We start from the raw sequence: 23,145 nt of genomic DNA, 5'->3' as shown, positions 1-23,145 counted from the left end.
TAAAATGCTGAGCGCTCAGAAAAAGAAGACCCCTGAAGAGGAATGTCAGAAGCTTCCCCATCAAATATATAGTTCTCTTGATAAAAATCTAAGAAGCACATAATGAGATTTTAGCATTTAAAGAGGGCAGGGATTGAAAAAATTACAATCATTTGAATGAGAAATGTAATCTAGGGGGATTTTTGGGAAAAAATTGACTCTTGAGCTTGAACTCTAGTATCATTAAGTTTAGTAGTTTCCCAAGATTCTATAAACTGCTTTTCTATTCCCCAGAGACCTCAGAGAGCATGTAACTACTATTGGGGTAGAAGGATTCATCTTCCCTGACCCCTTCTTGGATGGCTTATGCGTTTCTGCTCTGTGCTTCTATAGTCCTCTGGAGTGGTGGTTAAGAATGTGGGGTCAAATTTCATGGATTTTAATCTTAGCAGTGTGACCTTTGGTTGAACAACTTAAGTAATCTCTCTGGTCCTTACTTTGCCATTTGGGAAATGCAGACAATAATAATATTGTGTGAGGATGGGCTAAATTAATCAATATAAAGCACTTAGATCAGTGTCCAGAACTTGGTAAGCAGCCAATAAATGCTATTAGACTGATTATTGAATATATTATATCATGTTTTATTTATGTGTCTTTTCTTTTCCATTAGACTGACACTCCTTAAGTACAAAAAACATGTCTTATAATCATTTGTATTGGTAGGTGCTAATTTAGAACTTAATCCATTGTTGCTGATGAACATGAATGAATGAAACCATCTTCTCTCATGAAAAGTATCTTATGTTTTGTAGATTCATGTCTTATTTCCCTTATCACCCTAAGGTCCAGCTCCTGGTCTGAATTCCTCTGTTTAGTAAGGCCTCAGTAAACATTTGTTAAGTAAATGGAACAATAACCCAACCCACGTATACTCAGAGTGATTGATCATTGCCATTTCCCTACACAAACTCCTGCAGAATGTGTACTCCAAGAATAGCTAGCTCTGTACTGTTCTTTAAACACACTGTGCACTTCACGCCTCCATGCCTTGGCTCAGGTAGTTCCCATCTGCCTGCCTAGCTGTACTTTGTCTGCCTGAAAAACTTGTATTCATCTTTAAATTCTAGCTTAGACATTCCTCCTCCATAAATCTTTTCTGACCCACTCAGGGAGGGACAATTCTCTTTCTTCCCTTCCCTTGCCTACTCCTACCTTGTCTCTTTATAATAAACACATTGAACATTCATACTGGATCTTATATATCACAGAATCTAATCAGTTAGCATGGAATCTGACATAGAACAAGTATTCAGATAAGCTTGTTGAATAAATAGACATGTTGACCTATAGATCGAAATACTGACAGTCCTCAATTGCATTTGTTTTTCCATTCTGGAACATAAATGAATAATTGTATGCATATACGAAAGCAGAATACAGTTTGAGTGCTCACCCTCTCCGAGTTAAAAGTGGTTGGTTATGTTACCCGTATCCATTTTGCTCATCTGGGATACCTTCTGACATCATGCATCCATTTGGGAGCACAAAGGTCAAATTTGGAGTTGAATGTGCACATAGGGAGCAGGGAGAAGATAACCGGCTTGTGAACGGCTTGATCCATGACCTTGACTTTTTGCCTTGGTGTTCCAAACCCACAAATGCTAATTCTGGAAAGGTGAATATGCCTCTGGAAGGGCATAAAAAAATTTCTGTGGCATGAAATATATTGTGTTCATCAAAAGACAGCATGAGTTAATAAAAATATCAAGAACCACCATTGTAGCCATGCAGAGACCTAGGAAAGCAATCAGAACATCTGCACCAGTAATATGAAGAGACATGGATTGGTGCGGAAAATGTGCCTCTATGTCGAGTCCATGCCTGGCAGTGGACTGGATTTCTGGGCACTCTAGAAAAGACCCAGGTCTGTGTCAGCTGGGGTTGCTCGGATCGTTGGATGAATGAAATTAACTCAAATAGCTGTAATGAATTCAGCATGACTGAATTTAGGTCTCACGGTGGCTGGAGTGTGTATCCAAACTGGTATCTTCTTTTGGCTGTTCTAAATATTAGGTTTTTTTTTTTTTTTTTTAATAAACGTGGCATTCATGCAAGATTAATGTCTCCAATTCTGGATTGACCATCCACTGGAAGCAATCAGTATAGTGAATTCAGAATTCTTATCTCCCTCCCCTAAGCAAAGTGGTGTCTGTGTGGTGTAGGGGTGCCCGGTGTGAAGAGGACAGGGAAGAATATTTTTAGAGATTGGATTTCCTGACAGGAGGACTTAGCTGGTGAATAAACTAATAATAAATGCAAACTATTTGGGGTGTGGCTGGCAACCCATTGTCACCGTGTAAGTACAGTATAACTCCATACCACCCTTTATTTGTTCAGAAAAACACGACTAAAGAAATATCCTTGATAAATGCTTTTTTTTTTCTTTGGTTTTATGCTTGGCTATTCTGGTTCTTTGCTTCGGGACAAGCTTTGGAACCCAGAAGGTTGTATAACTGGGTGTCTGACCCAGACTTTGCAGCTCTCTAGAGCAGGACACCCTTCCACTGGCTTTCCCCACCCCCACCCACCATGTAGAAACCCCAATACAGCCACTCTTTCACTAACCCTGAGTTGCGTTGCCCCAAGCTGGTCAGATCCGAAGGGACTAGTCCCATGGCTGCTGGAATAATCTCGTCTCCCTTCTGGTACCAGAACGTCTCCTTATTCTATGCTCTGCTGAAGATCTGAAGGTCCATGGTGTGGGCTGAGAAAGCAACAATTCAGAGCATCCCGGGAATTCCCCCCCACCTCACTGCTGAGCAGGCCGTGCGCCCATGTGTCAGCACTCAACAATGAGGCAACTCTCACGTGCTGGTGCCAGAAATGTCTCTGGCTGCTGGAAATGGGTCCCCCAGTAGACCTCAAATGTCTACATTTTGTAAGCAATAGACTGATCTTGGTGAATATTATTCTAATTTAAAATCAGCTGGCATTTACTGAGAATTGATTCTTCTTAGACACTTTGTTAAGTGCTTTACATGCATTATCATATTGATTTTCACAAGCACCCTATGTAGTAGATATTACTGTTCTCATTTTAGACCAGAGGAAACTGAGGCTTAGAGGGATGCATAAGGAACTTACCTAAGGTCGCAATGTTGTAGTGAATGACAGAGCTAGAATTAGAAATACAAATATGCAGGTCTGCTCCAAGAAGACTTGTAAATGGGAAGAAGAGAAAAAGAGACTACCAACTATTTTAATGCCCAACAAAATGTTTAAAATGATGTAATGATGGCTACTACTTTAGGAAAAAGAATGGCGTATAATGGTTTGAATGGTGGCCCCCCCAAAAATGATATGTCCACATCCTAACCCCTGGAACATGTGCATATGGCCTTATTTGTAAAAAGGGTCTTAGCAGATATGATTAAATTAAGGATCTAGAGATGAGATTATTCTGGATTGTCTGAGTGGGCCCTAAATCCAATGACAAATGTCCTTATCCTTATAAAAGACACTTAAGAGGCCAGGCTCAGTAGCTCACGCCTGTAATCCCAGTACTTTGAGAGGCCAAGGTGGGCGGATCACCTGAAGTCAGAAGTTTGAGACCAGCCTGGCCAAGATGGTGAGACCCTATCTCTACTAAAAATACAAAAAATTAGCCCGGTGTGGTGGCACATGCCTGTAGTTCCAGCTACTCAGGAGACTGGGGCACGAGAATCGCTTGAATCTGAGAGGCAGAGGTTGCAGTGAGCTGAGATTATGCCACTGCACTCCAGCCTGGGCGGCAGGGTGAGACTCCGTCTCAAAAAAAGGAAGAAGGAAAAAAAAAATAGACACTAAGAGAAGAGACACAGCGAAGAGAGAAGGGTATGTGAAGACGGACAGAGGCAGAGATTAAAGGGAGGCAGCCACAAGCCAAGGAACGACTGGATGAAAAAGCAAGCGAAAGTCCTCCGGTAGAGCCTTCAGGGGAAGTGCGGCTCTGCCCAAACTGTGATTTCAGACTTCTGATTTCCAGAATGGAAAGAGGATAAATTTCTGCTGTTTTAAGTCACCTGATTTACGGTAATTTATCATAGCAGCCACAGGAAACGAATATGGGGCAGTCCTATTGAGTGGCAAGGGCACCCAACCTAGGACCCGGATTCCCAACTGTGACCTTGGCCTGTCGCTTCCCTGGGCCGCTGTTTCCTTATGTGGAAAGCAAGTGTGCCGCGTGAGGCTGCCTGCATCCTGCATGCTCTAGTGTGAGATCCAGGAGCATCATTCTCCTTCTCTCCTTCTGTGGCCAGTGGGTGAGGACAGTAATTGTGTGGTGACCTTTATCTTGGCAGAAATATTTGAAGATGATTAATTCAAAGCTCTCCTTTTAAAAATATGACTAATAGATCATTTATATTTTTAAAAGATTCCTTCTGTGCAGCAGACTTAAACCAAAGACTACTAGTCTTTAATTCCCAGGTGCAAATTTTAAGAAAAAATAATAACAAAGGCTAGAGAATATGGGAAGTACAACTGCCCTTTAGTGATATGTGTGTCTTAAAGGAATAAAAATCTTATTGAAGGCACTGCAACTTGGATAAAGCATCGTCTTATCTTTTCCTTTGCTACGAATGTTGCCCAGTGATTTTTGTTTTGTAATCAGGCAGCCTTATCAGGCCCTATTCATCAGAAACTATAGTCCTTGTCCGGTAGTAAGAGTTCATGGTAAATGTAGTCTTTTTCAGCAGGCAGCTTTTCAGCAATTGTGTGACTAGAAAAAGTTGGCATTCCATTTTAAGAATCATAATGTTTTACCCTATGCAAGAAATATAGTGCAATTTGGAATGCTTGCTTATAACTATGGGTTGATTACACAGGAAGAACAAATTAAGCATCAGTAACAAACTTTTTCTAAAAATCTCTTTTTAAAATAATCAAAAGAGAAATGACAACTCTACTGCCAATTATCGAACTACAGCTCTCTTGGTTAAATCTGGGATATATTTTTCTATTATGAGTCTCAAAAAATTGTTGGGAATGCGCTTTTGTATGTCTGACTATGGTTTCCAATTCAACTTTCTATCAAAGTATTCCATTTGTTGGAAATGCAAATGAGAAGCAGATAGGATGACAAGCTTCTAGTTTACCGCCTGGAATCTGGTACCGTGATGGCGACTTCTCATAAATGCGGAGTGAACAAATGGAAGACTTGTACCCTATACATCAGTTTGAACATAGAACAGAGATGCCTCTTAAGAGTCTCATCAGCGTGTGAGAAATGCCATGTACTGTGGCTGTGGGGTCAAATCAGTAATATTGTTTTGAGGACACGTGTTCAGAGCACCATGGTAACTGCTGGTAACTGCCCAGAAATCTCACCTTCTTTCTAGGTTACTGTTTTTTTATGGAAAACAGTCAACATACTCCCTTGTGGGATTAAGCAATACTTGTACAAATCCCCGCAAACCCAAAGTACACTCAGAGACAAGCACAAAACTATAAGGAAGATCGAGGAGGTCGAAAGGAGCTGGAGGGAGTCAAATAAATAGTTGGAGAAGAAAATACACAAAACAAAAGGGGACCATACAATTTTCCCTAAAAGGCATGTCCAAACCCAACTACCAATTTTTCCTTTTTCTTTTCTTTTTCTTTCCTTAAACGTTTATTGGACACCTATTAAGTGCCAGGCAGTGTTCTAGGTACCAGGGATAAGGCAATAAACAAAACAGATGAAAATCCCACTTTCCTGGAACTTATGTTCTACTAGGTTGGTGCAAATGTAATTGCAGTTTTTGCCACAATTAAAAGTAATGGCAAAACCCATAATTACTTTTGCACCAACCTAATAGATGAGCTGATGCTGGTGGAAGAATGGCACGTGGTTCCCCTTGCACCATGCCCATAGCAGGAAGGCTCCCCAGGGCTGCAGTCTTCTCTTTTGAGTAATGAGCAGTACACTGCCTATTAGTCTCTGAATCCTGTCCAACAAGTCTTAAAGCCCCGAAGAAGCTGACAGAGTCTTCTCCTCTATATGTTCTACAGTTAACAGACAGTGCTAGGGACATAAGGGGTTTTAAATAAAAACCTATGGGGTATAATATTGTATTGTATTGAACCTAAAGGTCAGATACATTACATTTGATGTGCCTGATGTTAGAATATTTAGCTCTGGGGTTAGAAAATTTTAGAAAGAATAAGTCAATGACTTACATGTGGGAGGTGCTGAATGAATGGTTTCTCTAAGAATAACCATAGCTACTATTTGAATTATATTATTAGCCAGTTCAAAAGAAAGACCTGTGAGAGGAACATGACAGGTGTGCATTGCTTAATGATGGGGATATGTTCTGAGAAATGCATCCTCAGGCAATTTTGTCATTGTGTGAACATCACAGAGTGAACTTACACAAAACTCGATGGTGTGTAGCCTACTATACACCTAGGCTGTAAGGTGTCACCGGTGGTTCCCAGGCTACAAACCTGTACACCTTGTTATGGTACTGAATAATGTAGGCAGCAGTAACACAATGGGAAGTATTTGTGTATCTAAACATAAACTAGGTAGAGCAAAACTACGTTATTATAATCTTACGGGACCACTATTGTATATGAGGCCCATTGTTGACAAAAGCATCATTAATACAGTGCATGACTGTATTTGTATCTCCACTTCATGGATAAAAACATCAAAGTTTCAAGTGGTTAAGGAAATTGTGCAAGATCTTGTTGCCACAGAGAAGTGGAGCTAGGATTTGAATTCAGGGAGTTTGACTCCGGCAGATTTTAACTCCAGGTCCTGCTGCCCCCTATTGGTAACCCCAGATGAATCTGACTTTGGGGGAAGTTTTACTGGCATTTAATACTTTTGTTTGTTTGTTTGGTTTTTCCTCAAGACAGACTTTCAAATATCTCATCATTTGGCTTTCATGCTAACGTTGCCCCAGTGGCTAATACGGATATATTTAACTTTTCTCCTACTTTCTATTTGAGCATTGGAAGGTTAGTCTATAGTCTTATAGAAATGTAGCATGTATGTTTCTCTTCTCACTTTCAGGGCTGACCTGAAAATTAGGTAAGATGGACAGCTTCCTATGAATACAAAATTGATGGGATGCTAGGAATGTTTCCCTGTCCACAAAAGCATCTCCCTCACTTGCTTCTGATGTTTAAAATTTCCACCAACACAGCTTCATTGCATGGCTTCAAGCTGTCTTTTGTTAAAATGCAAATGCATTGGGGATAGATAAGTGGCACTGTAATCCAAGAAGCCTGCCAACCTGCCTGTCTTCCTTCTTCCATTCATCTTTTTGGAAGTAGACTCTTTCTGGGTACTGGATGCTAGAGGTTCAAAGATAAATAAGAAGCAGTCGCTGCTCTCAGGAAGGTTTTGATTCTCAGGGGCAGATGAATATAAAAGAAACACAATATAGTGTTTTAGAAATTATGATGGAGACATTTATAAGATGCGGGGAAACCCAAAAGAGAGAAATGTACTGGCTGTACTCAGAAAGATGAGAGTATATGTCCCTTAAGCCTAAATTCCCTCACACTTGCCTAAGAATGAATTGTGAAGATTTTTTTTCCAGGGGCCATATTCTAGTGGTAAGACAGGAAGGTTTGAAGTGAGTATGAGTTCACTTAAATATTATAGAATGAGAGAGGGAATGGCAGGAAGAACGAGTTCACAAAGAAAAACCTGAGAGCAAGGGTTTACCAGTTAGCCGGTTTCAGAACTATGAGTATATTGGGCACTTATCACTTACACATTGTCAGATTACATGTTAAAACACTATAATACCTATAATCCCAGCACTTTGGGAGGCTGAGGAGGGTGGATGACTTGAGTTCAGGAGTTTGAGGCCAGCCTGGCCAACATGATGAAATACTGTCTCTATTAAAAACACAAAAATTAGCCAGGTGTGGTGGTGCACACCTGTAATCCCACCTACTCGGGAGGCTGAGACAAGAGAATCACTTGAACCCAGGAGGCGGAGATTGCAGTGAGCCGAGATTGTGCCACTGCACTCCAGCCTGAGTGACAGAGCAAGACTCTGTATCAAAAAAACAAAACAAAACAAACCCCAAAACCACCAAAACAGAAGAATCAGTATTTTTGAAAAAGGTTTTATATCTATTCTGCAAGACAAAAAATTTTGCTGTGATTGGAAGCCACAGAGGCAAGCATTTCTTAATTGTATAGGCCAGGGGTCAGCACACCTTTTCTGTAAAGGGCCAGATAGTAAACATTTTAGGCTTTGTGGGCCATGCAGTCTCTGTTGCAATTCTGCCATTACAATGCTAAAACAGCCACAGGCAATGCACAAATGAGTGGGTGTTGGTGTGTTCCAATAAAGCTTTATTAACAGAAACAGGTTATGGGCTGAATTTTGGCTATGGACCATAGTTTGCTAAATCCTAGTTTATACCATTTGATAGGACTTTTTTTTTTTTTTTTTTTTTTGAGGCAAGAACCCTCACTCTTAGACAGACAGTGGGGCCTCATGCAGAGCTCTTCATTCTTCACCTAACATTACATGACCACGCAGCCTGGCAAGCAGCTGTTCAAGGAAGTGGGCTCTTTGAACAAATGGCTGCTGCAGAAAAGACTGCAGAGACATGTGGAAGAAGAGAAGAGGGAGGGAAGAGAGACAGATCGGGGATCTGTATGGGTTTTTTTTGTTTTTGTTTTTGTTTTTTTTTTCAGTTCTTGTTTATTAGCAATGTAAGAATCTTGTGATAGTTAATACTGAGTATCAACTTGATTGGATTGAAAGATGCAAAGTATTGATCCTGGGTGTATCTGTGAAGGTGTTGCCAAAAGAGATTAACATTTGAGTCAGTGGGCGGGGGAAGGCAGACCCACCCTTAATCTGGGTGGGCACCATCTAATCAGCTGCCAGCAAATATAAAGCAGGTAGAAAAACGTGAAGATCTGAGATTGGCCTAGCCTCCCAGCCTACGTCTTTCTCCCGTGCTGGATGCTTCCTGCCCTCGAACATCGGACTCCAAGTTCTTCAGCCTTGGAACTCTGACTGGCTCTCCTTGCTCCGCAGCTGGCAGACAGCCTATTGTGGGACCTCGTGATCATGTGAGTTAATACTTAATAAACTCTTATCTATCTATCTATCCCATTAGTTCTGTTCCTCTAGAGAACTCTGACTAATACAGATTTTGTTACAAGGAGTGGTTCTAGAGGAACAGAGTACTAAGGATGGAGTTCTTTCCTCGGTTTTGGAGCTTCTGGAGTTGGCTGCTTCATATGATTAGACCCAAAAATGCTAAGGACTCTACTTCTAATAGTGTGGAGAACACTGACAGTCCTTGGTGTGAATCGTTTAGAGAGTTATGCAACGTAAGTGCATTTGACACTCCTGATTCACTGCTTGTGAGAGGCAAGTTTAGTGACTCTTTACATAATACCTTTGACAATATGTGGAGAACCGAGGAACATAATGAAGCTGGTTGGTTGCTCCTAAGTTCAGTGGACAAAGTGTTGAGAGAAAATGATGAACTCAGGGATTCTAACTCCTGGCTTCAGAAGCAGACACTAAGCCTCAAATCTGCTAAGATTGCCCTGAGTGAGAGTCTTATCTCCTGTAGAGAAAGAGCTGAAATTGTGGAAAAATAGACACAAGCTCTTATCATGTGAGTGGCTGACCTGCAATGAAAGGTGCATGCACAGCCCCGCCAGGTGCCTACTGTTAAAGTGAGGTCATTGATTGGAAAAGAATGGGACCCCGCAACTTGGAATAGGATGTCCGGGAGGACCCTGACGAAGCTGGGGACACTGAGTTTGTAAACTCTGACAACACTTTTTGCCAGAAAAAAACAGCTTCCCCATACCCAGTAGTGGCAACATCCCCACCCTGACCCATGCTGCCATCAGCCTTTCCACCTTTGTCTGGGGAGATAAACCCTGCACTGCCTGAGGCAATAGTGATGGCCTCCCTTGAGGCAGTTGGCAGGCAAGATAATGTTGATTCTTCTCAGGAGCCACCCCCAACAACCTTGTTTGCCTCTAGACCTGTAACTGGACTAAAGTCCCGACAGGGCCCTAGAGGTGAGGTTGAGAGTGTGACCCATGAGGAGGGGTCCTACACTTGAAAATAACTGCTTGAGTTTTCTAATTTATATAAACAGAAATCTGGAGAACAGGCATGGGAATGGATATTAAGGGTGTGGGATAATGATGGAAAGAACATAGAATTGGATCAGGCTGAATTTTTGATTTGGGCCAACTAAATAGGGACTCTGCATTTAATGTTTCAGCTTGGGGAGTTAAAAAAGGGTCTAAGAGTTTATTTCTTGGTTAGCTAAAATATGAATTAAAAGATGGCCCACTGTGAGTGAGCTGGAAATGCCTCATCTCCCTTAGTTTAATATAGAGGAAGGGATCCAAAGGCTTAGGGAGATTGGGATGGTGGAGTGGGTTAGTCACTTTAGACCTTCTCATCCCAGTAGAGAGGGTCAGAAGATATACCCTTGACCAATGCCTTGTGAAATAGATTTGTGAGGGCAGGACCTGCAGCTTTGAAGAGCCCTGTAATTGCTCTTCTCTGTAAGTCAGATCTAACAGTGGGAACTGCAGTCACTCAACTACAAAATTTAAATAAAATGGGAATAATTGGATCCCAAGGTGGCAGAGACCAAGTGGTGGCACTCAACCATCAAAGGCAAGGTGGGTGTAGCTACCATAATGGACAGAAGAGGCAAAGTGGCAATCAGAATAGACTGACTCCTGTAGAGCACTGGCACTGGCTAATTAATTACGGTGTTCCTAGAATTGAAATTGATAGGAAGCCTACTACATTCCTACCTAATTTTTATAAGTAGAAAACTTCTAGGTTGAATGGACAAGACTAATTTGAATTACAAAAACAGAGAATCACGGCCCCTCAATCAATTTCCAGACTTGAGCCAGTTTACAAACCCAGAACCCCTTGAATAAAGGGGAGGCCGGGTGCCCTTGAGGAAGGACCCCACTACATTACCGACAATTTATGTAGTGAATCTTTTTTTGATATGGAGTCTTGCTCTGCCATCCAGGCTGGAGTGCAGTGGCGTGATCTCAACTCACTATGCTGTGAATCTTTCTCCCATCCTTCCCTAAGGAGACCTCTGACCTTTTACCAAGGTAACTGTGTATTGGGGAAAGGGAAATGATCAGACATTTTGGGGACTACTGGACACTGGCTCTGAGCTGAGGTTGATTCCAGGGAACCCAAAACATCATTGTGATCCTCCAGTTAAAGTAGGGGCTTATGGAGGTCAGGTAATTAATGGAGTTTTAGCTCAGGTCTGACTTACAGTGAGTCCAGTGGGTCTGCAGACTCATCTTATGGTCGTTTCCCCAGGGCCAGAGTACATAATTGGCATAGACATACTTAACAGCTGGCAGAACCCCCACATTGGCTTCCTGACTGGTAGGGTGAGGGCTATTATGGAGGGAAAGGCAAAATGGAAGCCATTAGAGCTACCTCTACCTAGAAAAATAGTAAATCAAAAAAATATTGCATCCATGGAGGGATTGCGGAGATTAATGCTACCATCAAGGACTCGAAAGACGCAAGGGTGGTAATTCCCACCACATCCCTGTTCAACTCTCCCATTTGGCCTGTGCAGAAGACAAATGCATCTTGGAGAATGACAGTGAATTATTGTAAGCTTAACCAAGTGGTGACTCCAATTGCAGCTGCTGTACCAGATGTGGTTTCATTGCTTGAGCCAATGAACACATCTCCTGGTACCGGTATGCAGCCAGTGACTTGGCGAATGCCTTTTTTCTCCATTCCTGTCCATAAGGCCCACCAGAAGCAATTTGCCTTCAGCTAGCAAGGCCAGCAATACACCATTACTGTCCTGCCTCAGGGGTATATCAACTCTGCAGCTTTGTGTCATAATCTTATTCGGAGAGACCTTGATTGCTTTTTGCTTCTGCAAGATATCACACTGGTCCATTACACTGATGACATTATGCTGATTGGATCCAGTGAGCAAGAAGTAGCAAATATGCTGGACTTATTGGTGACACATTTGCATGCCAGAGGATGGGAAATAAATTTGATTAAAATTCAGAAAACTTCCACCTCAGTAAAATTTCTAGGGGTCCAGTGGTGTGGGGCCTTTCAAGATATTCCTTCTAAAGTGAAAGATAAGTTGCTACATTTGGCCCCTCCTCCAACCAAGAAAGAGGCACAATGCTTAGTAGGACTATTTGGATTTTGGAGGCAACACATTCCTCACTTGGGTGTGTTACTCTGGCCCATTTATCGAGTGACCTGAAAGGTGGCCAGTTTTGATTGGGGTGCAGAACAGGAGAAGGCTCTGCAACAGGTCCAGGCTGCTGTGTAAGCTGCTCTGCCACTTGGGCCATATGACCCAGCAGATCCAGTAGTGCTTAAGGTGTCAGTGGCAGACAGAGATGCTGTTTGGAGCCTTTGGCAGTCCCCCATAGGTGAATCACAGCAGAGACCTCTAGGATTTTGGAGCAAGGCCTTGCCATCTTCTGCAGATAACTACTCTCCTTTTGAGAGACAGCACTTGGCCTGTTACTGGGCTTTGGTGGAAACTGAACATTAGACTATGGGTCATCAAGTCACCATGTGACCTGAACTGCCTATCATGAACTGGGTGCTTTCTGACCCATCTAGCCATAAAGTGGGTCACGCACAGCAGCATTCCATCATCAAATGGAAGTGGTATATATGTGACTGGGCTCAAGCAGGTCCTGAAGGCACAAGTAAGTTTCATGAGGAAGTGGCTCAAATGCTCATGGTCTCCACTCCTGCCACCCTGTCTTCTCTCCCCCAGTCTGCACCGAAGGCCTCATGGGGAGTTCCCTATGACCAGCTGACAGAGAAAGAGAAGACTAGGGTCTGGTTCACAGATTGTTCTGCACGATATGCAGGCACCACCCGAAAGTGGACAGCTGTAGCACTACAAGCCTTTTCTAGGACATCCCTGAAGGACAACGGTGAAGGGAAATCTCCCCAGTGGGCAGAACTTCGAGGAATACACCTGGTTGTGTACTTTGCATGGAAGAAGAAATGGCCAGATGTGTGATTATGTACTGATTCATGGGCTGCAGCCAATTGTTTGGCTGCATGGTCAGGGGCTTGGAAGAAGCGTGATTGGAAAATTGGTGACAAAGAAATTTGGGGAAGGGGTATGTGGACAGCCCTCTCTGAGTGGTCAAAACTCTGAAGATATTTGTATCCCATGTGGGTGCTCACGAATAGGTGACCTCAGCAGAGGAGGATTTTAATAATCAAATGCATAGGATGACCCGTTCTGTGGACACCACTCAGCCTCTTTCCCCAGTTGCCCCTGTCATTGCCCAGTGGGCCCATGAACAAAGTGGCCATGGTGGTAGGGATGGAGGTTACTCATAGGCTCAGCAACATGGACTTCCACTCACCAAGGCTGACCTGGCTATGGTCACTGCTGAGTGCCCAATTTGCCAGCAGCATAGATCAACACTGAGCCCTCGATATGGCATCATTCCTTGGGGTGATCAGCCAGCTACCTGGTGGCAGGTTGATTATATTGGACTTCTTCCATCATGAAAAGGGCCGAGGTTTGTCCTCACTGGAATAGGTACTTACTCCAGATATGGGTTTGCCTATCCTGTATGCAATGCTTCTGGCAAAACTACCATCTGTGGGCTCATGGAATGCCTTATCCACCATCATGGTATTCCATACAGCATTGCCTCTGACCAAGGCACTCACTTTATGGACAAAGCAGTGTGACAGTGGGTTCACGCTCATGGAATTCACTGGTCTTACTATATTCCCCCATTATCCTGAAGCAGCTGGATTGACAGAATGGTGGAATGGCCTTTTGAAGTCACAATTGTAATGCCAACTAGGTGACAATACTTTGCAGGGCTGGGGCAAAGTTATCTGGACAGCCATGCAATGCTCTGAATCAGCATCCAATATATGGTACTGTTTCTCCCATAGCCAGGATTCACAGGTTCAGGAATCAAGGGGTGGAAGTCCAAGTAGCACCACTCACCATCACCCCTAGTGATCCACTAGCCAAATTTTTGCCTCCTGTTCCTGTGACATTACGTTCTGCTGGCCTAGAGGTCTTAGTTCCAGAGGGAGGAACACTGCCACCAAGAGACGCAACAACGATTCCATTAAACTGGAAGTTAAAATTGCCACCTGGACACTTTGGGCTCCTCCTACCTTTAAGTCAACAGGCTAAGAAGGGAGTTATAGGTGCCCACCACCACGTCCAGCTTATTTTAAAAAAAAATATTTTTAGTAGAGATGAGGTTTCACTATGTTGGCCAGGCTGATCTCTAACTCCTGACCTCAAGTGATCCGCCTGCCTGGCCCTTCCACAGTGCTGGGATTATAGGCATGAGCCATTGTGCCCAGCCTGACTTAGCTGTTCTTTTAAAATTTACCAAGACTATTTTTGTTATTTCATCACAGATTCCATATGGCAATGGAAATTACCTTCATGTCATTTTTTTGCAAATGGCTTGATGCATCCCATTGATTTGCCTTTATGTCTGCTGGCTCCATCTAATAATCAGAGCTGGACCCAGACTTTACCTGCTCTAGGAAACATTCCTTGATTTAAGACTCACAAATATACATATAGTACATCCACCCTGATGCCTTCTCTAACCAATTATTTACTCAAAATCTCCACTTAGATGTTTCGCAGGTCCTCAAACTCAACATGTCCAAACCTGAACACAAGACCTACACTCTAACCACTCATATTTCATTTCTTTACCCAAGTTTATCTAGGTCAGTGAATGGACACCTTGGTTACCCAGTTGTACAAGCCAGAAGCTTGGAGGTCATTCTTGAAGATTCCTTTCCTTCACCCCGATAGGCTACCATTCACAAAGTCTGGGGGATTGTATCTCCTAAATATCTCTTGCATTGAGATACTTCTTTTTAACCCCACTGCCTTCATCATAATCTAACTTAACAATTTCTCATACCTGAACATTCGAATTATTTGACTCAAGTCTACTTGCATCTAAATCCCAGGTATATCTGACACCCATCTGATCATATCAATTCATTAAATGGTTTCACACTGCTCTTAGGGTAAGGAATAAAATTTCTCAACATGTTATTAAAATAATTCGACTCTAAACATCATTTTTTTTTCTAAGACTACCCTTTTTCACTTTCTGTGACACAACTGAACTAGATCGCATCTTAGAGCTTTATTCTGTTTCACATGTGTGGAAGATTTACACTAATTGCCCCACTCTTCCCCCATCCTTACATCCATACACTTTTCATGTAACATTTCAATGCTCTCCCACTGTTGGTAACATGTAATTTCCTGACCCTGAGTTCAACTGACTGACTCGCTTTGGTCAATAAAATTAGACCACATTCAGAGCCCAGGCTCCAAGAGGCCTTGCATGTTTCTACTTGTCCTCTTGAACCTCTCCCTTCACTGTATCAAGAATCTGCTTAATTGATCCCATGGACCCATGGGAGCCCTTTGATCCCATGAGCAGGATAAGGAACATTTGGAGTGCAACTGCTCAGCTAAACCCAGCCTAGACCAAGTCACCCCCAGGGAACACAGAGATTTACAAGAAACAATAACTGTCTGTTACTTTAAGTGGTTTTTTATCTAGCAATAGCTAACTGATACACAAACATAAAAATTTGCATTTCCCTATGGCTTGGTAAGTATATTCTACCTTTGTTGATACAATTAGGCCAACAAGGATTAAAATCAACAAAGAATGTGTACATGGATGTTATCCTTACTGCTATGAACATCAAACTATTGCTTGAGGATTGAGGTCCAGTAATAAAACAGTAGCTATTTCTCCAAAAAAATCCTCTGTGACTTTTCAAATGAAATGAGGGCTTTCCTGCCAATCCCACAAGTCAGGAAGATAAAATTGGGCATGGATATTTCCTTTGCTGCTACAGAAACTTTTCATCCCTGTCAGGGATGGCAGATCCATTGCTACAACCATGGGGCCATGCTGAAAGTGCAGAGCTGGTTTTGGAAATGACATAGTCTACTTCATTTTGGATAAGGGCACAGTCTGTCATAACAGGTTATTTTAAAGGTCACCCTAGATTTAACCAGGACATCTTGTTCCTTTCTTTTGTTCTCTAAATTTTTCTTTGAAAAGCTGTTGCATATCTCTGGCCTTTCTATTTTCTCTACCAGACAAAACCTATTACTAAGTGGATGTTAATTAAGACATTGACAATTCAAAACAAAACCATGACTGCATATGGCATTGTATCCTGCCCCCAAATGCTGTGCTCTTAAAGGGAGACTCTTGAAATGAAAATTCTTGCACCTATAAATGTGAAGAGTGACTTGAGTGCTCTAAAACAATGTGCACTGGTTAACACACCGTCAGCTTTGTTACGTCAGGACAGAAATAAAAATCTAATAGTAAATAGTCAACAGATGTCATAGCACTGGAGAAAATAAATGCATACACACCTGGATGGGTGCAATTCTTCTCCCTGAAATAAATTTTAAGAATATATGTTTTAGTCTTGATCATTCCCATCCAAACTCCAAAGCAAACATGTTGAAAGGAGAAACAATGAGCCCTCCTAGTTAAAACATGTTCTACATTTTGGTGGGATTGGAAATTTGAATAACTGGCTCTTTCTCCCCTTTTAAATCAGTGACACCACGTTGTCTTTAAATAGTGTCCGTTTGCAAGAGGGCCCCCATTGCTCTTGGGTACCTGACAGACCATCGGTAAGCCTGGCTTTGGTGCATCCTTTCTCAAAGTGCCTCTAAGGACAGAAGAAAGTGGGCGAGATCATTTTCTTTCCTCCCCAGATTGCTGCCCTCCTTTCACCTAAGAGTCAATGCTTCCTAAAGAAAATGTGTCCCCTCAGTGTGACTTCCTGTGCTGTCTCCTTTTTAGGATCTACTGGCCCTTGGGGGAACGAAGCAACTCTGAGATCTATTTTGCTTTGTGGTTCACCAACTGAGAGGCCAGAGGCTTAGAGCTGTGTTACCTGAGGACTAGGGCGTCGTGGGGTGGGGCTGGGCAGGAAGTGGCCTTCTTGCTGCAGAAGAGAGGCCTGGTGAAGGGACCCTTCACTGGCAGGCTGAAGCTCAGGAGGGAGATACTTGTCCGTGGGCTGGGTTTGGGGCTCCAGTGAGTCAGCTGCATTCAGGGCCCTTTCAGGTTCAGAGGTCAATCTTGAGTGGAGTCTCAAGGGTGACAGCAAGTGTGAAGAATCCTTTGAGCTTCCTGGCAGGCTCTTGGAAAGGTAACATGGGGAGCCCACAGGCTCTCCCCAGCTTCCCCGGGTGGGCACCTGCAAGGTATCCTGCCTTGTCCCACAGCTACGGGTCCTTAATCTCCTCAAAGTGGGTGAGGTGGACAGGCGGCCTGGAGCTTGCCGGTCAAACTGGAGGAGACTCCCCTGGTTCTTTGGCAGGCTCCTCAGCGGGGGCCAAGGAGAGGCTCCGCAGTCTCGGGGTGGCACCTCTGGACAGAATGACTCTGTTTTCTCCATAAAGCTAAGAGGTTCTACTGTTGGTAGAAAGTTCCAGAAGATGTATGAGTTGCTGTTCTCTGGATCACATGGAGGGTGCTCAATTTCTGCATCCAAGTGCCCACGCTTCCTCTAGTAGTTCCTTTCCTCTTCCAGAGGAGAGTGTCAAGCAGGTTGTTGCATCTGTAGTGAGGAAGAGCAGACTGTGAAATATGTAGCAAATGAGGGAGACTGCAGTGAGAAAAAAGGTCTAAAATTTCAAAGGAAAACTTCTAATTCTTCAAGGCAATAGAGCTCAGTTCGCATCAGCATCCTTTACGTTCAGAAGATAATTAATATATGTGACTCCAGCCTTCTCATCTAAATAGTGTATTGAAATCTGTTTACTGTCTACTTAATATTCCTTCTAGGTTCAAACAAAAAAGCCTTTAAAAACTTTGGTAACTTAAGGTACTTCCTGGAAACCACATAGCTCCTCTCCTTGTGATTATTCCATTTTAAGAGAATCAAATATACCTTAAATCCTCCTTATCATCTACATTTATGTATGTATGTACATAATTTGGTGCATTCTGGGGATGCAAGAACAAGGAAAACAAGGCTCCTTCCCTCAAGGTTTAAATTACAGAATGAGACAGGCTTTGAAGGTAACTGATGTAAAGTATCTGACTATGTCTTTTATCTTAGATTCTATCAATCTTTACATTTTGGAAAAACGACTTGCAAGTTTGAAAAGAAAAACCCAGACATCACCAGGTACCCTACTGTTCATGATTGGAGGTGCTTTTTGCGATCTATGCATGCAGAATTATCTCTTCTCATGCTTAAGAAAAGCTGACCCTTCCATTTTACGACTTGATTCATGGAAGTGGCTTATTGTAGTTTCGTTATTCTGTACTTTCCCACATGAAGAAGGTATGTGTGGGAAAACATCAATCCTTACACATCCCTTATGGCATGAGAGTTGATGCTTGATGACTTGCAGACCAGGCGTAGGACTGTGGGACAGGCGAGATCCCTGGCCCCAGATGGAATGGGAGGTGGTTTCAGACTGTGCGTGGATTGTTTGTGGATGGAACATTAGTAGTTGGCCATATATTCTAAGATCATCAATAACAGTTTTAGTAAGTTTATCATTCTAAAGCAGAACTGAGCAATCTGAAACCCTTTGGCCACATTTGGATCGCCAAAATTTAAGAATGGCTAATAATTTACTTCTTAAAATTTTAATTGCATGGGCAATACTTTTTAGTAGAACTTTTCTAGGGTGTATTATTTGCTTCTTTAACTTGATATAGAGAAGGCTGAAAACCAATAAACCTTTTCCTTATAACCTGACCTCATTCTGTTGACTATCATTCTAGTACTTTGCCAAAATACAGTGATTACTACTATGTTTACTATAGTTCTGTGGAGAATACAATAATTGTTACATGTTTCTACAGCATCTGAATATTCACTCCCACACCAAATGGCCCCACACCGATGTACTCCCTAATTTTTATTCCTTACTTCTCACTATGCTTTTTGTACTTGCCTGTGGCAACCACTCTCTCCTCTTTGTTTCTTTTAATCCGTGTCAGTCATAGAAGTCTAATAACCTTGTGAATAGATAATAGGCTGTTAGATCTATTCCTATCAGTAGAGGAGGAGCTCAATGTTATGACATTGTCATGACAATGTTGTGACTTGACATTGATTTTGGGGACTTTGTGGTCTCTTATTTTACTCCCTGACTCATATCTTGTTTAAGGTCAAATAAGTCCAGGCACAGAGGCTCATGCCTGTAATCTGAGCACTTTGGGAGGCGAAGGCAGGAGGATCACTTGAGCCTAGAAGTTCAAGACCAGCCTGGGCAACATAGTGAGACCCCATCTGTATAAAAAGATTTTTAAAGGCCAAATGAAACTAACAGGTACTGGATTTTAGACTAGTGAGTTGTTTGAGGAACTACTTAGATGCAAACTAAAGTCAATTCAACTCTTATTCACAAAAGAAATCTTAAATTCTTAATGTTGGGTTTGCTTTATTTTGAGCTGAGGGCTCAACTGTTATGGAACTTCACATGTAGAACTAAAATGCATGAGGTACCCTTTTTTGCAGAGTGGAGGAAAGAAGGTAATGCCAGTTTAGGAAACTTACATTCAGTGAAGGTGAGATTGTACTAGTTTTGGTTTTAGATTGGTAATTCCTGGATGCTGCTCTGAAAGTTGATACTAACATTGCTGGAGAGGCATGAAATGGTCCCTCCTGACCATTGATAAACTAAGGTACATTGTCGCTACATGGAGAGGCCAGTTCCTCATTCTCCCAACAAACAAATGCTGAGCTGAGCATCAAATCTATGGGTACTTTCTTTCCTTTCATTTTTTCTTTTTAGCGATGGAGTCTGGCTCTGTCGCCCAGGCTGAGTGCAGAGGTGTGATCATAGTGCACTGTAACCTCAAACTCCTAGCCTCACAGAATCCTCACACTGCAGTGCTCCTGAGGAGGTAGGACTATAGATGCTTACCACTACACCCAGCTAATTTTGAATCAATAGGTACTTTCACACATACATACAATCAGGGCCGTTCTATTATTTGTCTCCTTTAGAAGACTGTCCAAGTTCTAGGCAGCAACAATGTTAAAGGAATTTAGTATATTTGCATAGGCACTTGCATAATAGTTAGATCAAATTTCTCAGTCTTTGGGTTTCCCCTCTGTCCTTTTGGCCTTTTCTGCTCCTCTTTTGAGGGGTTAGGATACAGCTTTGGGTTTCCTTTGTAGTCGTTTGGACACAGGGGTGTAGCTGCTGGTAGGAAGTTATTTATGGTCAATAGGATTCACATCGATAAGAATTATTTATTAGCCACTGTCTTAAATATTGGAACCAAGGCAATAGTAAATGCTGACATGATGCACTGCAGAAATGGAGAAACTTTAAAAACAGCAGGGCTTAGGGAGGTGGTTTGCAGAAAGGCAGGAGGAGCTCAAGCACCAGAGGAAATGGATCTGGTTTCTCTTCCAGTATCACCACCAACTGGCTGTGTGACCTAGGACAAGCCACTTCTCCTCTGCCAACTGCCATGCAGCATTTACCAAGAGGACATCAAAGAACCTCCCTCACAGGCCTGTTGCAGAAATTAAATGAGATAATGGCTAAGGCTCCTGGGAAGCTTTCCCTAAATGACTACACCCAGTGGATCTGGTAGAAACAAAAGTTAATAGTCAATCCATTCATGTTTAAAAGAGGAAATTAATACCTGGTCATCATAAAGAAAATTCACCAGCCTTTGACCTTCCAAGCTTTGAGAGTCCAGCAAACACCCATCCACACTGTTGGGGAAGCCATCTCACTGTATTAGAAATGAAACCATTGCAGGTTAATGATTCACTAATTCTAATGAGACCTGGAGAGATCAGCAAAACAAGCGAAACTGATAGCAATAGGACAAAAGGAAAGTGCAAGAGAGAAACCCAGAAGGCAGCTGAATGTTGCCTTTAATACCTGTAAGATGGTCTGTCCCTGAAGGCAACCGCACCCAGGTGGGTCTTGAGGATCCTCAGAACCTGCAGATCCAGAGTGAGCTGCCAGGGAGGGCTCGAAGCAACAAGTTCCACACCTGTAACAATGCGCCCTCCCGGCTGAGTGAAAGCAACCTTGCTACCAGCTGCAATGAGGAACTGGTCTCTCCCCTCCTTAGAGACATTTCCAGTTATTTGTTTATGAAAAAGCCTAAAGGGAAGCCAGTTCAGAATCTAAGGCAGCCTAAGAACAAGTCAGGTAAACAATGGCTGATCAAATACAGAAATGATGCAAATGTAGCTTTTTACTTCCTCTTGAGGCATTCAATAAATCATCACTCATAGTTTAGTGAAGCAGGTCTAGGTTTCTATTTCATTTATTTTCTCTAAGGTTGTGAGATGCATTCTTTGGGACTCTACTTTCTTCACATCATAAAACATTTTGCGTTGATCTATTTTATTAATGACATGCTTTGATAAGCATTGAATAATACAGGAAATGATTAGAGCACCAGGGAGCGAATTTGTGAACATTGGTTTTCAAACAATTAAAATGCAAATGGAAGAGCATTTATATCTACCAGTATTCTCATTAGATCAGTACCCCAAAGAATATTCATTTGATGCCTAGGTGGAGATAATGCATATGTATGCAGCATTGAACAAAAATGTCTATAGACTTTACCAAAACAAAGTCGATGTAATTCTAATGAAGTCTAATTCACTGAAGTTTTCATTGCTTCGATTCATTACAGATACTTACTGTGAAGGTTCCCTGAGGTCGGTAGTTCTTAAAGTAGGGTCCCTGGACCAGCAGTATCGCTATGACTTGGGAACTTGTTAGAAAGGAAAAGTCTTCCCCTTCCATGCTCTACAACCCCTGGAACTCTGGGGATGGGGTCAGAAGTCTGTGGTTTTTTTTTTTTTTTTTTTTTTTGAGACAGGTCTCACACTGTCACTCAGGCTGGAGTGCAGTGGCACGATCTCGGCTCACTGCAACCTCCGCCTCCCAGGTTCAAGCGATTCTCCTACCTCAGCTTCCTGAGTAGCTGAGATTACAGGTGCACGCCACCAGGGCCCGGCTAACTTTTGTATTTTTTGTAGAGACGGGGTTTCACCATATTGGCCAGGCTGTTCGAACTCCTGACCTCAGGTGATCCACCCACTTCGGCCTCCCAAAGTGCTGGGATTACAGGTGTGAGCCACTGTGCCCAGCCAGAAGTCTGTGATTAACCAGACTTCCAGGTGATTCTTACATGGGTTAAAATTTGAGAACAACTGCCCTTAGAGGAAAAAAAAAAAGGTCTAACTTATAGATGTTGGCCTTGTGATAACCTTTATATTAGTCTTTAATTCTCTTATATTGATCTCACTAGAACATCATTTACTTAGAACTTTGAAAAAATGACTTGATTTCCTGCCCTCACCACCATTGCCAACATTACCATGACTCAACCAAAAGCAGGATATCAAAAAATATCTATTTTGCCAGCATGGAGCCTGCATAAACAGTTCTGAGCTCCTGCCAAGGATGTCTAGAAGTGAATTGTTTCAATCTGGGAAGGAAAAAAATGAATAAAGTCTTTTAGCTTTTAATTTGCGGAAGGAAGGTCATCCTTTTATCTACCAATCCCCTCACGCACATGGGATTGTAAAGTTGTCTTTCCTAGGGGATAATGGTAATGGAATATTTGATCCCAATGCAAAAACTTCCAACCTCTGGTTGTAACTTCAAGAAGGAAATTAAGAGTCTTGTAGAAAGGTCACAAAGGATTATCAGGGAAAAAAATGTGCCACCTCCATCTGATTTGTCAAGGAGATGGCAATAGGGAGGCATTTTGGGTGGGGAAGGGACGCCCTAGGGTCAGCTTTTCCTTCAAGACCCTCTGGCAACCTCACTGTGGCCCTTTCTCAGATGACACATGGAGGTGCTCTCCAATATTGCAGAGGGAGCAGCTTGCCTCAGCATTTTTTGCCTATGTGTAGTTTTACATTTATGTATGCTTTCCTTCAATAAAAAGTATACCTTAAAAAGTACGTCTATGCTAAAAGATGACATCCTGGTTTGCTTACTTTCTGTCTGTGAATTGGCAAATTCCTAAAAGATATTTTCTTTCTAGTTGTTGAAAAGAGGTATGAGATTTATTTGAGCTTCCTTTTAGGTTTTAGGGTTACAAAAATTCAG

At 42.3% G+C, this 23,145-nt stretch overlaps 1 protein-coding gene across 4 annotated transcripts in view; it reads right to left on the bottom strand.

Annotated features, from left to right (window-relative positions):
* PLEKHG7 (pleckstrin homology and RhoGEF domain containing G7) overlaps nucleotides 1-21,116 on the bottom strand; it is a 68,243-nt gene extending 47,127 nt beyond the window's left edge. Inside the window, exons 1-4 of one of the 4 annotated variants that reach the window (XM_063614263.1) lie at nucleotides 20,944-21,116; nucleotides 20,699-20,791; nucleotides 16,968-17,636; nucleotides 16,435-16,457 (exon numbers count right to left, since the gene is read on the bottom strand). In XM_063614263.1, the coding sequence (XP_063470333.1) occupies nucleotides 16,435-16,457; nucleotides 16,968-17,474 (530 nt within the window). In that variant the 5' untranslated portion in view covers nucleotides 17,475-17,636; nucleotides 20,699-20,791; nucleotides 20,944-21,116. Of the gene's footprint in view, nucleotides 1-15,573; nucleotides 16,458-16,967; nucleotides 17,637-20,698; nucleotides 20,792-20,943 lie in introns of those variants that run through there. The other 3 variants (XM_063614264.1, XM_063614265.1, XM_055235600.2) reach the window with 3 other exon arrangements.
* Between the last annotated feature and the right edge of the window lie 2,029 nt (nucleotides 21,117-23,145).

The sequence above is a fragment of the Symphalangus syndactylus genome, chromosome 13 (genome assembly GCF_028878055.3).
Source record: "Symphalangus syndactylus isolate Jambi chromosome 13, NHGRI_mSymSyn1-v2.1_pri, whole genome shotgun sequence".
NCBI classification, from domain to species: domain Eukaryota; kingdom Metazoa; phylum Chordata; class Mammalia; order Primates; family Hylobatidae; genus Symphalangus; species Symphalangus syndactylus.
Note: the sequence above shows the minus strand (reverse complement) of the source record. Positions and strands in the feature narration are given on the sequence as shown.